The sequence below is a fragment of the Arctopsyche grandis genome, chromosome 7 (genome assembly GCF_051622035.1).
Source record: "Arctopsyche grandis isolate Sample6627 chromosome 7, ASM5162203v2, whole genome shotgun sequence".
Classification (NCBI taxonomy): domain Eukaryota; kingdom Metazoa; phylum Arthropoda; class Insecta; order Trichoptera; family Hydropsychidae; genus Arctopsyche; species Arctopsyche grandis.
The window spans coordinates 27,491,162-27,506,753 of record NC_135361.1 but is presented as its reverse complement, the minus strand read 5'-3'; the positions used below and the strand labels follow the sequence as shown (position 1 = coordinate 27,506,753).

Below are 15,592 nucleotides of genomic sequence, written 5' to 3'. Positions count from 1 at the left end.
CGACTTTTAATGTAATATTATGCAATTAAATGTACTTGATTTGCGATAAAATAGTGTCCGGTAATTACCGATAAACTTTTTATCGGTATTTACCGATGGCGAAATTTTGACGATTTACCGGTATATCGGTATTGCAATCCCTAATTGTAGGGCTAATTATTAGTTTCACGGTATGCGTCATATAATCTTGAAGTTATTTTCTTTTCTATTAAAAATCATAAATTTAAATTACATTATGAAATCGTTGGATTGCTCGTATTTTGATGTGTTGTGGCCAAAACCAATTGTTTCCTCGGTATCATACTGTTTTTTTTTTTTTTTATTGTCGCGAACGTAACGTCGCGTAATTTTGTCCGTGAGCATTATGTCGCGTAATCATTTTGTTCATAACCATTTATTCGCGTAATCATTTTGTCGTTGACGTTATGCCATTACACGTTTTGTGCGTAGACATTTCGTCGTTACACCAGTGAGGACGTTTGAATGCGTAACTTGGGCATTGAAAGCCAAAATGGTGCATAAAAGTACGGTGTACTCAAAGAAGTATGGAACTCTGTATACTTAGCATAACGAAGAGATATAGAAAACGGAATAAGTGGGTGAGAAGTATCATAAGAGTAGTTTTTATAATGGAGAGAGTTAATAGATTGAAATGATAATGGGCAGGTCACGTAGCTAGAAGAACGGACGATAGATTGATGAAATATGTAAGTGCTTGAATGGTACTCGAGAGAATGTATACGAGTGCAAGGAAGTCTATAGGGGAAATAGGTGGATGAAATTAGGAAAATGTATGGGATGAGATGGATGAGAGATGCTTAAAACAGAGACGAATCGAGGAGTGAAGGAGAGGCCTTTATCCGGTAGTGGATGCCGAATAGCTGTAAATGATGTTCGAAATGCACTTAATGAAGAATGGAACGCTGCGTGCTTGGCATAACGAGAAGATATACGAATCGGAATACGCGAGTGAAAAGTATGACAAGGGTTGGAAAGATTGAAATGACAATGGCGGTTTCGTGTGTATGGATAAGGATGGACGAAAGAAGTACTCGGATGGTATCCGAGAGAATGTAAAAAGTTTAATGAATGCTACAAGGGTGGGTGAAACAAAAAAGTGCGTGGGTTGAGATGGATGAGCGATGTTCTGTATATGTAGAGACGAGTTGAAGGGTGTTGGAGAGGCTTCCATCCAGCGTGGATGGTGAAGAGCTGTAGATGACGATATAAGACCATATCCAAAATGATACGGTCGTAATTTCAACAATAGCTTATTTTCGAAGGGTCCTACATATTTCATAAAATTAAGTCAGATTCATGACAAATTAATTATCATCATTATTTTCGTTCATCATTTTTTGTGCAAAATGACCAATTCAAAATAATATTATCCCATTTTTTAATACTTCAGCTTTCTAATAAAAGGTGGGGGAATACATATACAGTGAACTCGTGTAAAATTTAATTAAACTTTTTCTTTTTTAATTTATATTTTTATTTATGAATACATACACGAAATTAATAAAATGTACGCATTTGGCGAAACTAATTTGTCAAATATCAATCTTCCTCAACATAAAAAAATACAAAAATAGAACGAAATTTTAAATCGAATTACAGTGTACTCTCGGTTATCCGGGCTAATGTTGGGGAGTATTGACACGAATAATCGGAACTGTCCATTTTTGATATATAAACGATATCCGCATCATTCGTGCATTGAAAGCCCAGATCATTTGAATCGCGATCACAACATTCCTCGATGTTTTCCCGATCAACATTGTCAAAGCACATCAAAATTTCCATTAATCTGTATATTTCAGATACGCACTGGCCCCGATCTCTTCACAATAGCCAGCAGCATAGCTCGGACGTTAAGCTTCTGCTTACCGTCAAGAAGGTGCCGGGTTCTATCCCTGAATGAAAATGAATTTTTCAGAGTATGCTGTTGGTCAGACCTGGATTTGTGACTCCAGGTTGATCGTTTCCTATCAGAGTTTGCCAATTTTCTCTGATTTCATTGTTGAAACGGTTCCCGGAAAAAAAATTGGCTAAAAATCCTTCCTACCTACTATGTCACCACTATTTGAAATTTGATGGATGTACAATAAGAATTTATGTACAATTCATAGATGTCTCGTTAATTTGCGAGTTTTTTCAGTGTCTCGCAATTCAACGAATTATAATAAAAAATGCTGCATTTGTATTTGTAATTGGCCAGGAAGGCGCATTGGGATTTTCCTGTAAGGCCTTCCTGGTATATATGTAAAATAAAAATAAAATAAATAAAATAAAATTCGATAAATCTATTTCCATGTTGGGAATAATCTTTCTCCATGATCGAATAATCTTTTTCCATGGTTTTACTTTCGACGAAAGATTTTGCTATCCCGTGTGAAGCATCCAACAAACTCACTATCTTTCTCAACAAGGGTTTTGAGAATAACACGCTAAAGCCGTTTCATTGATGATATTACACCTTGGTTCATGGCTTGAATTGGACTTGTAATATTAGACAGTAAAAATTTAGCTATCATAAGACCGTTGTTTGTTTTTAATATACATATAGTTTCATTCGGATGAGAAGGAGCATTATATATGAACAATATTGCTTTCAGGCGTTCAGGAACCCATTTAGTGTATAACCAATCTTCGAAGATCTCTATCCATTCATGCTCCTTTTTTTATTATTAGGTTCACTTCGCCAATCGGAAAATATTCCTACATTCTTCCGATCGCTTTGAAACTTTGCCAGCTAGCGAGGTTTGGCCGCCGATAGGGATTTCAATGGCTTCCGCTAGTTCGATGGTGAAATATAATTTTGTTTATAGTAATAAACAGGATTTTTTTTATTTCAGTCTCCTTAAATGATCCCGGTTTTTTGCTTTTCCGATTTTGAAGTTTCATCTCGTTAGTTTCTGATGCATTTCCTCTACACATGATTGTACATAATACGCTCTTTAGATGATTTTTCTCCGGGAGGTAAAATTTCTATTGACAATCCAACCGTGTTCGTTGAAATTTAAAGAAAATTGAATTTATTTCAAGCGCGGATAATCCGCAATCCGGATAATCAAGAGTATACATAAATATTTATTTCTTTATTTTTCATTTATACCAGGAAGGCCTAACAGGTAACCCCAATTCGTCTTCCTGGCCAGAAACATTGTAAATTTGATACAAATTAAATATGTCAATTGACATCCACAGAGACATCTATGGTCAAATTTGTAAATTTGCATCATTTTTTTTAAACAATTCAGCGAAATTCACATATTAATTAACATCCACAGAGACATTTGTGGTCAAATTTTTAAGTTTGCAGCCTTTTTTTACAATTCATCGAAATGCGAGATTACTGAAAACTGGAGATTTGCGAGAAAATGGGTAAGGTTGCCAATTTGTTAGAACTGTTTCAATGAAAATCAGATTAATTGGCAAACTCTGATTGGAAACGATCGACCCGGAGTCACAAATTCAAGGTCTGGCCAGCAAAAATCAGTGTGATTTTAACCCGTGACCACTTTATTCAAAGCACTATAAATGCTAACCATTAGTCTATTCTGATGGTTGTATATTTTTCAATACTACGAGACTTCCTGCAGATCATTGTTGCATTTTAGCTAGACGGTCAGTAAAAACAGTCGGCAAACAGACTTTGATAGAAAAGCATATTACCCAGCCACAAGGCTTATATATATATGATTACTAATCACTGATTAGATATCCCAGTAAGTATAGATACAAATAGCACCAGGGAAACGTTGCAAAATTACGATTGCATTGGAATAGCCAAGTCGAGAATGTGTGTGGAAAATTGGACAGACGAATGTAACCCAAGATGGGAGAGAATGAAGATGCTGATTGGAATCCACCATTAATAATCCAAATCTACGAATTGTAGAGATGAAACTGAAAAACTTTAGGACTAGATTTAATGTAGGGGATCGTTTGGCAGAAGTTCAGACTGCGTGCGAATTTTACGCTCCGACAACTCTCAAACTGTGTGTGCGATATATAATATGCAATGTCATCGACCCCGTATGATTAGTACGTATGTACGTCAATCTCGCAATCTTCAAGAGACATGTTCCTGAAAAGTATTTTCGCATATTGAAAAATTTCTTATGTAAAATTTGGGTTTCAATTTTTTGATTCCCTTATATCGAAATTTCTGATTGAAAATGGTCTCGTAATGCGTGGGATCGTGCATATAAACTCGTATATAGACCGGTACTTGGATGAAGATGAATATTGAATAATTTCAAGTGCCGCTGAAATAGGGGATGTTTCGCAATTTTGGTAAAAGTTTTGTCGCACGCTTCTGCGGCTCTCAAACTGTACGCAACGTGTCAAATATTTGATTTGTGGCGTCGTATCTCCACGTTGTGAATCGCATTTTCTAGAAATCATCTCAAATTGTGGTTTTTTTGTCGAATGTGTGAAGATGTTTGAATTTTGACTTGTTTAGATCGCGTGTCTATATTATCTGTTTCAAGTTTCGACGTATCGTGGTTAGCTCTCTAACCACAAAATACATTGTAAGCTTGGTTACATATTGTATGTTGTTTGTACGATATGGTTTTCTATAGTTTTACTGAAATTAAATAATATTGTTCCGATAATCAGTGCTCGATTTGAGGTAGAGGATTTTTGTCATTTACTCAGCTCTGCTTGGGCTATTTTTTATTTAAATATAAATTTATATTCTCCCATGATGCCATTATGCGTATTATAAACTGGTACGTATATAAATTTATAGATTATAAATTTGAAATCATATTCAAATAGTGGTGGCATGAGTAGGATGGTTTTGTCAATTTGAAACGGTTCCGTTTAAATAATTAAATCAGATAATTTGACAAACTCTGTTAGAAAAGGATCGACTTAGAGTTGTAAATATCCAAGTCTGACCAGCAGCAATACAGAAATACTTCCGAATAAATTATTTTCAATCGAGATCAAACCAGGGCTTGAACCTAAGAGCAGTTGCATTAATGCTAACTACCTCTCGGTGGTTAGCATTAACGCAACCACCGAGCTTTACTGCTGGCTATATATTATATAATTATAATTGGCCCGGCAAATAAAAAGAATGCTCCTCTAAAATAGCTCGCACGACAGATTCGGTTTTCGCCCGGAAAATCTAACGTCAAATTGGTTGCCAGTAACAAAAATAAATACCAACCCTAACAACGCAATCTTAAATTAATAGGGCCAACCCTAACTTAACCTAACCTAACCATTAAATAAATAAGTGTTGGCTGCTAAGATATTACGATTACCCAGTGAAAATGTAACTGGTTTTGATTTCACTGAAACGTAAAATTTTATTTTTGTTACTGGCAACCCGTTTGACGTTTGATTTGCCGGGCGAAACCCGATTCTGTCGTGCGGACTATTTTAGAGATGTTAATTCGACATTAAATGTCGTTTTGACACGTCGTGTAATTTATTTTACAGCCGTGCCAAATATATTATCCCATTAATAATTTATAATTATTTAATATGCTAAAATTAGATAAATTAGAATTGCTATGAAAAGTCGTAGTAAAATCACAGTTTAAGTCATACGTCGAACAATATTTACGTAAAACTTGATGAAGACCCATTGAGTGGATTTTTCGCCTATATTTACATATTTAGATATAAATCATTTTATAACTTACTCATATACATACGTACATACATATGTGAGATTTATTTTTATAGCCTAGAAAAATGCATGTATGAATGATTAGGTTGGTGTGTATGAGTTGAAGAAAGGTTAAGATGTCATCTTGTACATACGTGCATGTAACGCAATTTAGAACGTTGCGGCGCTCCGCCGAGTAATCAATGTTTTGAACCACTCAACGAGTCCCATTCCATTCTACCGCCTATGTCTCATGACAACCAGATCCTACACGTATGATGTCTCAACAACTAATACTTGTGCTTTTATTTTCTTGCATTTTTTCTTTATTCCTTTCGTATTTTTCGCCTCTGATAAATTCTTACAAAATATATTTTTTGAGCCAGTTCCAATGTGATGAAAAATTATGTTTTTAATCATAACGAAAATTACATTATTTATTCATATTGAATAATAAACAGGACGTTTATAATGCAACGATTCAAGAAGAAGAGTGAAAAGTTTTGGAACTGAAAATTTCTCATCTTTTATGAGAAACTTGTTGAAGAGTTGTGAAAGTTTGTTGTGTTTGAAACTATTTCCTATAGTCATATGTAAAAACTGAAAAGTTGATTGCTGTGCGCCTCAATATTGCTGCTGCTTCACTCAATTCAACCAGGAAAGCCGACTGTCCCAACATATTTTATTGTCATCGTCATCGCCCAGTCTTGCAAATATTCCATCGATGACAGCCGAACTGCACTCTGCAACCCTTCTTGCAAAAATGTTGAGATTATTGGTGCAAATTAACAGTTGCGAAACACTTTTTGGAACAATTATTATAGTTATTAGCTATAGAACTAGCAACATATCTTTGTGGTTAGCGTATAATGCTAACAACCGATGGGTCATGGATTCCGTTGGTGTTGCCTGCCAGAATTTGGATATATGCAACTCCAGATCGATCGTTTCCTATCAGAGTTTGCTAATATATCTGATTTCATTGTTGAAATGGTTCCACACCAAATTGGCCACTTAGCCTCTATTTGTCACCATTATTTGAATATAATTTCAAATTTATAATATTGTTATAAATTTATATATAGTACATATTTACAAAATTGGCCATAAGCGTTGACTATGGTTTTATATGTATACTACCCTATATTATATACTATACTACTATATTTTTTTGATTTTTATATGCTTTTTATTATTACTAAATTATTTTCACAATACATCTATTTTAATAGCTACTGATCTACTGATCATTTTCTATTTTACGGTTTTAATTTAATTTTGTTACTAATCATAGTATTATGTTATTATAATGTACAGCGTAATAGGAAAAATAACTGAAAAACCTATTTACAATTCTTATTCCAATTCTTATCTTAAATGCTCATAATACATCTAATACATAATATTAATTAAAGACTCTCTAAAGTCGATGACCTAAAGCAGATTGTGTTTAGGTAATCTGTGTGTTATACCTGAAGGGTATAGACATTTTGTTGTAATCACCGAGACTCTTCACACATGTGTTAGTATGGTTATTAGTAGTCACCGGAGCCTGAGGGGGCCGTGTATTGTTCAAAGGTTGTAAATGCATTGTTAAAGGTTTGCCGAACAATGGATAGCACTGTGACTATCCTACCTCTAGTTATTAGTGATTCTGTCATAGAATCTACTGGTTAGTTTGTTAGTAATGTCTGTAACAAACGGAATATTATTTATAAGTTTTTTCAAGTTAGTATATATGGGTGTATTATAAATTATTTTTAGGGATATACTACTATATGATTTTATATGTATGTTGGCATATTAAGTTATTAAATTAAAAAAAAATTAAAAGAAATGTGTGTTCGCCCCATGCAGTCGAATTTTTTTCAAATACCTTTTAAATATATTTATATTTAATTGTTTAATATTAAAAAAAAATGCTAAAAACTACCTACCTATCTAAATATAAAAAATATAAAACACCTATAGCAAAATTAATTAATAAAATAAATTTTCAATAGATGGCGGTAAATTCTCTGCTAAGCGGAATCATTGGTAGCGATCAGTATATATATAGAAGTTTTTTTCTTTTGTTATTGTATTCGTATATACGTTTTGACAGTGGTTTAGCTATGACGTACATATGTTTATCGAATCGAAACGACTATTATAGTACGGCGAACGTTATTTCAGACAGACAGACAGACACACACAGACGCAATAGTGATATTATATGTATATGAAATTATATAAAAAAGTCAATTTTGAATTAATATACCACATTATTGGTCTAATAGTCTATACGTATATTTTCATATATGATCAGGTCCGGTACAAAATATACCACTCTTCAATCAAACTCATTCATAAATCATTGAAAATTTCCATTCATACCATTTTCATTCGCTTCATACGTATATCACATTCTATTATATTTTAAGATTATATATTCTATTCAAATATTCAGGAATATGTTTCTTTGTCTTGCCATTTGTTCATATTCCTGAAATAGAAATAAGGTGTGAATGAAAATGACAATGCTTTGATCTATATATATATATATACACATACATACATTACACTGAATAGTTAGCGTTCACCACCAATTCCTATTTGCATGTTTTGCCGCTATTTGCACGCACTGTCTATATGATGGCTACGTTTATCCGTTATCCGTAGATCTGTCCCTGTTCCCAGGAGGCACACACCCTACTTTGGCCAACCAGATTATCGAGTCTACGAACTCAACAAGCGCTTGCAGCAGAGAACAGAGGTCACTATACATTTTTTAATTTTACATTTGTATTTAATATTAATTACTCGTCTCGTGTGTGTCAATTTTTAAAATGTTTGTGTTGAAAAATGTTTCAGGAATCTGATAATTTGTGGTGGGACGCTTTCGCTACGGAGTTCTTTGAGGACGATGCCACTCTCACTCTCACGTTTTGCCTTGAAGATGGACCGAAGAGATACAGTATGTATATTTTTTAGTGTCTAGTGTCTAGATTTCATTAGATTTTACTTATATTTTTGAAAATGCCAAATCATGTTTGGTGATCATCACCTGCTGGATAAACTTCGGTATATTTAGTCCAAGACGGTGTGAACAAGTGTTCCGTGAAAGAATCTTAATCGAAATATATGAATAATTCAAGATAATAATGAAGTAGTTTTATACTTTTTTTATATGATTTTGTGAAAATAGGTTCTTATTTATATTTGATTTTTAAATGCTTTTTATTATTATTACTAAATTATGTTCACAATACATCTTATATCTATTTTAATAGCTACTGATCTACTGATCATTTTCTATTTTACAATTTTAATTTAATTTTGTTATTAATCATAGTATTATATTATTCTAATGTTAATGCAAGCATGATAGGAAAAAAAGCTCAACAACCTATTTATAATTCTTATAAATGCTCATAATATTAATTAAAGACTCTAAAGTCGACGATCTGTAGCAGATTGTGTTTAGGTAATCTGTGTTGTTCTTATTTATATAAAATTTTGTTTCTGAGGCGTTTTTTTCTGTTTTTTACCTACATAATATGTGCCATGACAGGAATTACCCCAAGGCGATACATGATAAGATTAATTTCTGTACATTAGTACTAATTTTAATATAACTACATACATAAAATACGAATAGAGACATCTATGGACAATCGACTAATTTTTGATACATAGCAAATTTGCTAGAAAATACAATATGTAGGTAGCATTTATAAGATTCAACAAATTCGAGATGTTGATAACTCAAAATTGTGAGAAACTGAGGGGGAGGATACCTATTTATTGGATCTGTTACAACAATTAAGCTAGAAAAATCGGAAAATTCTAACAATAGACAGTCGATCCGTGTTTTTTTAATAACCGAACGACCTCGTCAGCGGATTATTTGTCCGGAACTTGAACCCATTATCTATCTACTACCAGTGCATTACGCTGTAGTTTTAACATAAGATGGAAAACGAAATTGGTCCTAAATGAAAAGTTTTTTATCTGTAATATTATTTAGATTATAGTCATGATTAGACTTAGGCTAGGAATCGGGCACTATTGTCAATTTCTTAGAAAAAACATGTTTTTACAAGGTGTTTTGCTTTGAACACTGATGGAACGGTCTATTGTTATTTACAATTGCCCTGATGAGTAGCTTAGTTATGATTTCCGCTTGACTTTGGGGTTTGTCACATGAATTCGTCAACTTTTTTAAAGTAGTAACATACATACATATATAAAATCATCTCGAATTTTATGCTTTTCTAGACATGATGGTACAGTTTATCTGTACAGAAGTTTTAATGAACATATGAGCCGTTATATTTGAAAGTGGCGAAAGGCCAATTTTCAGTTCCGAAAATACCATTTCTGTTTTACTTCATTCACAAATTGTCATCCCTTTTTTTAATTCGATATCTCCAGAATCTCGGGAAAGCAGAATAAACGTATTACAGGCCAACAGTATTTTTAAATATTGTTAAAACGCAAAACATTATATAATATTTAATGTTTTGCCAGATATTTCTCGAAATGAAGAAAAGTGGACTTATGTCACTTTCAATTATAACGGCTCATATATTTGTTCTATCATCGTATAATATATAGTAACTATTGAACTTGTGCTCTGCTAAGAGTCACTGGTTTGACGTCAACCAGAACTTTGTGTGAAATGTGTTAAAATGATTCACTTGTTCACTACCAATCGATAGGAAGCTATGGCGTCTAATTCGAGTGACTTTTTTTGTATTAAAATGATATAAATGCTGGTTAATAATATTTTATTTTCTTTGATTTCAGCAATAGGACGTACTTTAATACCAAGGTACTTCAGAAGTATATTTGAAGGCGGCGTTACCGAATTATATTATAATATGAAACATCCGAAGGAATCCTTTCACAATACATCAATTACGCTCGACTGTGATCAATGTACAATGGTTACGCACCACGGTAAACCAATGTTTACCAAGGTAATATATTACTGTACATATTCATTTTGCATATTTATGTAATGTATCGTTACACTATTTTTTTATGATTTCTTCTTCTAGGTATGTACGGAGGGTAGATTAATACTCGAGTTTACCTTTGACGACCTGATGCGGATAAAGTCGTGGCATTTGGCTGTGAGAACGCATAGAGAATTGATTCCAAGATCAGTAGTCGGACACGGCCCGGACCACGCCGTGCTCGATCAACTTAGTAAAAATATCACTCGGCAGGGTATCACGACGTCCACCCTTAATTACCTCAGGGTATTTATGATGAATGCTTACACGTGTGAAGTTTTATTTAAGTTTGCTTGAACGTCTGATTTATACGTCTTTTATCCGATTGATTTCAGCTGTGCGTTATATTGGAACCAATGCAGGAGTTGATGTCTAGGCATAAAGCTTACGCTCTTTCTCCGAGGGACTGTCTAAAAACGACGCTATTCCAAAAATGGCAGCGCATGGTCGCTCCACCTGGTAAATATTAATCCGTTCAAATATACTAATAATCAATTTCACGATGACCTGTAGTATATATATTAAAAAAGCTTAAACTTCATTGAAACTGATGTGGACCATTTTTTTTCTATATGCATACTTTTACATTGTGATATGTTTCCGATGAGCGAAAAGTATATCATTATTTTTTTTTTAGAAAATCTCAATTATCATGATCCTGATCCCCTCATTACCGTAGTACAGAAAACTTTGAAAACAAGTACATATATATTTAAATTTATTTATTTAGACATTTTTTTTTTAAATTAACGTAAATCAAAAGCTAGATTGCGACATTTGTAGCTAATTTACTGAGGTCAAATAAATATTGAGAACATTTTTCAGTCTATATTAGTTTTGTAATGTCGTACGAGCGTGAGATTCATCTTGCATTCGTTTTTGCTTCAGAATCGCAAAGGCCGGCTAACAAGAGAAGAAAACGGAAAGGTTCAACCAGTGGCGCTAACAGTGCACCGCCAGTTCCTAGTAAAAAAAGATCTCCAGGACCAAATTTTTCTCTAGCATCTCAGGTATATTATTCGTAGTTAATTTATATATTTGTTATTATTTTTTTTTTTTAGTTAGTTTTAAGCGCCCGACTTAGCTTTCGGAGAATCTTAGAAATGCTCCGTTTATAATAAAGCAAACGAAAATAATTTGTTACAAACGAATAATTAAATAACTCTTTAAATTGTTGTCATTAAAAAGATAAAATACCTGAAAGTAATTATAAATTGCACTTAGACTCGCATATCGCATATACGTCAGTAAAAGCGTTGAATTGAGACTATAGTGACTACTAAGACGTTTATCACACCCAATCGTAGACGGCAATCATATGATAAGTTGGACTCAACCTGTTTTATGATCGCTGGTCGTATCATTCATGCTTTTTTGTAGCTCTTTAGATTAAATGTATGATTGATTTAGGTCGTGACTCTACTATAAGTAGGCCTGTTTCATGAAATGTATGGAATTGTACACGTATTACGAGTGTATTAAAGGTGCAATTATTAAACATAAACAAAAATAAACGTGAACTTTCTATTAGCTTGTATGAATTAATTAACATTTTATTCAATATAGGCGTTCAATTATTGATTGTTTTCTTTGTTGTATTTCAGGATGTGATGGTAGTGGGTGAGCCGTCGTTGATGGGAGGTGAATTTGGTGACGAGGACGAACGCCTTATTACACGATTAGAAAATACGCAATACGACGGTGGAGAGGTGGGCGGCTTTCACGCGGAGCAAGGAGCGTGGCATCCGCCCGGAGATCGACCTGGCGGAGGAGCCCCGCCGCCTCATCCCGACCAACCACCTGCAAAAAGTCCTCACTAGCCCCCGCCGACGGCGCCCCATTGCGCCTGCTACCTAAATTCAACGTAGTCTAAGCCGTCAATGTGACTTAAAACAAAATTTTATATATTGTGATCAAGCCGAAGCCAATGAAGGAATCGTTTTTATATACAATCGTTCGCGAAACAACTGATGTATAAAGAAACAAACATTACTAGAACCAATAAAATTTTTAATGTATGATAATATTTATGTACATTTTCATAGGAAGATCTGAAATCTTAGTTTTTTATATGTATTCGACTTCAGTTTTTTTTTTTATAATGATTAATATATTGGTGGTTTGGTCAACTGTGATATGCTAGACAATTTTGTAAAAAAAAGAAAAAGAAAACAGGTCAAAGACCGAGACGGCGAGAGACATTTTCTACGAATAATTATTAATTTAATGAATTTTATAAATCGAGGTGATAGCCAAAGTGAACAGAAATCATTAGATATTAAAATAAATAAAAAAACTTTTGTACATAGATACTTCGTAAGCAACAAAGTGAACATCAGAAGAATCCGTTTTGTATAACAACTCTAAAAAAAAGACACGCACAATCATTCGTCGTAATTCGTTCACTTCGAAGCAACATTACGCTGTCGGAAGTAATTTTTTTTATGTCCCTGTATAGAAGATCTTGTAAGCGTCTTCCCAGAGGTGGTGTGATCGAATTGTCGACGCGGAGAGCGAAACATCAAGTGTATGGAACAGATGCCTCGATAGCCTTTTGCGGATCATATATATATATATATATATATATATATATATATATATATATATATATATATATATATATATATATATATATATATATATATATATATATATATATATATATATATATATATATATATATATATATATATATATATATATATATATATATATATATATATATATATATATATATATATATATATATATATATATATATATATATATATATATATATATATATATATATATATATAATTTATAATAAATAAATGTGCGTTGATTGTGTGCGCACAGACTCTTTAATGCTTGGTCCAAAATGTTCAAGTGATAAATAATCAGTATTTATTGATACCATTTTTAGTGCAATCCCTCTGGTTGGTGACACGTGTGTGTGTGTGTTCGTTTGTATTTGGAACTGGTGAACGGTCATCGGCGCACACGCCGGAGGTGTCCTTCTTCGATCTTGGCGCTCTCTCTCGGGTGTGACGGGACGGATGTGTTTTTAGTGTAATTTTTTGGACCTTTTTATTAGAACTTTACAATGCATTTTGTAATTTTGAGATAGTACATATTGGAAATATATGTTCTGTTTTGTTTTTGATTTCTAACGTATACGCGCGCATGTTTGCATGCGCGCGTATATTTATTTCCGAGCACATATATACACATACATATAAACGTATGCACATTTGAAAATTTATTATCGGTGTTATTTGTTATTTTATTTATGTATAATCGTACAGCTAGATCTGACAATTTCAGTGAAACGTTGTTAATAAGGACTATTTTTGTAAAGATTTATTTATTTTATTGCATCCTATTTACATAGGATTTTTTTTTTATTAAGTTACTAGGAAAAGGGACCTTCCCACGTATTTGAAAAATGATCGGTTGACTTTTTCATTTTTGTGTATTATTTAAATTAACGTCTTTCCATTGTTCCGGAAAGTCAAAATAGAAAGCGAGGCATTTTTATTATTATCCTTTTGTAATTATAGTGGTATTTGTGCGTGTACTTGCATATGTTTGTGTGCATATGTGTGTGTATATATATACATATATATAATATTTATGTTACATAATTATTGGATAAAAATCGGTAAGGTTTTTAAATAAGTAATAAATTTAAAAAAATGAAAAATCAAGGTAAATAATTAAATCAGATTATTATATAAATTAAATAAAATGAAAATAAAAAATAGAATATGTGTGCTCCTACAATGAAAATTTTATTGTTTATTTATCAGTATCTCCATGTGATTTTTATATTAATTATTACATATATATACTTTTTTTAATTATTATTTTTTTTTTTTTTTTGATAGGGCAAATACCGCTATTTTAATATTATTTGATTTTATAGAAGTTATTTATTTATTGTACAGAAAGTGTCTATTTTTCAAATTGTGTCATTTTATACTGTGTAAAATGGAGTAAATGTTAAATTTTTATCAATTTACAAGGCATCTTTAATAAATTAAAAACAAAAAATGTAAATTATACTATCTAAATATCGATAAAAACTTTTCAATTGACCTTGTGAACTAACGCCACAGTATTATTGTACATTTTAATACTTTACACACTGCACAACAGATGACACGTGCACGAAATAAAGTCATATTAAATCCGATTATTCCATATACAGGTGTAAGTTGCAGATGAACGTTTATTCAATTGCGTAGGTTATAAATCAATCAACTGTGTTGAGGCTTATCTCCATGTGGAGTGTGTGAAGTGTTAATTTACACCTTTGTAATGTTTTACTCTTTCATTTATTATGATTCTAAAATTAATTTGGAGATATAAAAAAATTCATAATAAAATTGAAAATTCTTTAAGAAAATATATATTTGGATCTTTTTATTCAGTTCCCAATTTTTGTCCTTTTATTTCGTACTAGGCACTTTCGTACTAGGTGGGCAATTAAATGACAGCAGTTCATCAAGAATGTATAGTTTTTTCGAGAATATTCCGGAAGCTGAGAATTTTCTAACATTTTTTTGGCCTGAAAGTTAAAGGAAACAATTTACACGTCCATTTTATAGAATAAATGTACATTTAAAAAAATTTTGTACATAACAAAAAAATTGTGTGTATTTCTAAATGACGAATACAGATTGCATTAGAAACTTTGCTTTGATCATTGAAAAAAATATTTGCTTCTTATAAAGCGGATGAAATGTGTATTCAAATGACAGATGAACTGTATCGGCAGCGTCGCGAATACCAAAATACAAACCGACAACGACCAACGCTTCTCTCTACTGGATTCCTTCTTTTTTACTCTTCGGCTTCGACTCTACGATTTGACATCATCTTATTCATATTCATACGTAATACATAAACAAAAGTAAACACTTTTGACAGTTAACAGTTGTCAATAGCTGAAGACTGCAACGTTGCCACT

At 32.5% G+C, this 15,592-nt stretch overlaps 1 protein-coding gene across 4 annotated transcripts in view; it reads left to right on the top strand.

Moving 5' to 3' along the window:
* Chi (LIM domain-binding protein 2 Chi) overlaps positions 1–13,003 on the top strand; it is a 44,340-nt gene extending 31,337 nt beyond the window's left edge. For 2 of the 4 annotated variants that reach the window (XM_077434732.1, XM_077434731.1), the window contains 7 exons: positions 8,297–8,390; positions 8,489–8,591; positions 10,427–10,599; positions 10,681–10,884; positions 10,974–11,097; positions 11,527–11,648; positions 12,243–13,003. In XM_077434732.1, the coding sequence (XP_077290858.1) occupies positions 8,297–8,390; positions 8,489–8,591; positions 10,427–10,599; positions 10,681–10,884; positions 10,974–11,097; positions 11,527–11,648; positions 12,243–12,458 (1,036 nt within the window). In that variant the 3' untranslated portion in view covers positions 12,459–13,003. Of the gene's footprint in view, positions 1–8,296; positions 8,391–8,488; positions 8,592–10,426; positions 10,600–10,680; positions 10,885–10,973; positions 11,098–11,275; positions 11,339–11,526; positions 11,649–12,242 lie in introns of all 4 variants that reach the window. The other 2 variants (XM_077434730.1, XM_077434733.1) reach the window with 2 other exon arrangements.
* Positions 13,004–15,592: the final 2,589 nt, after the last annotated feature.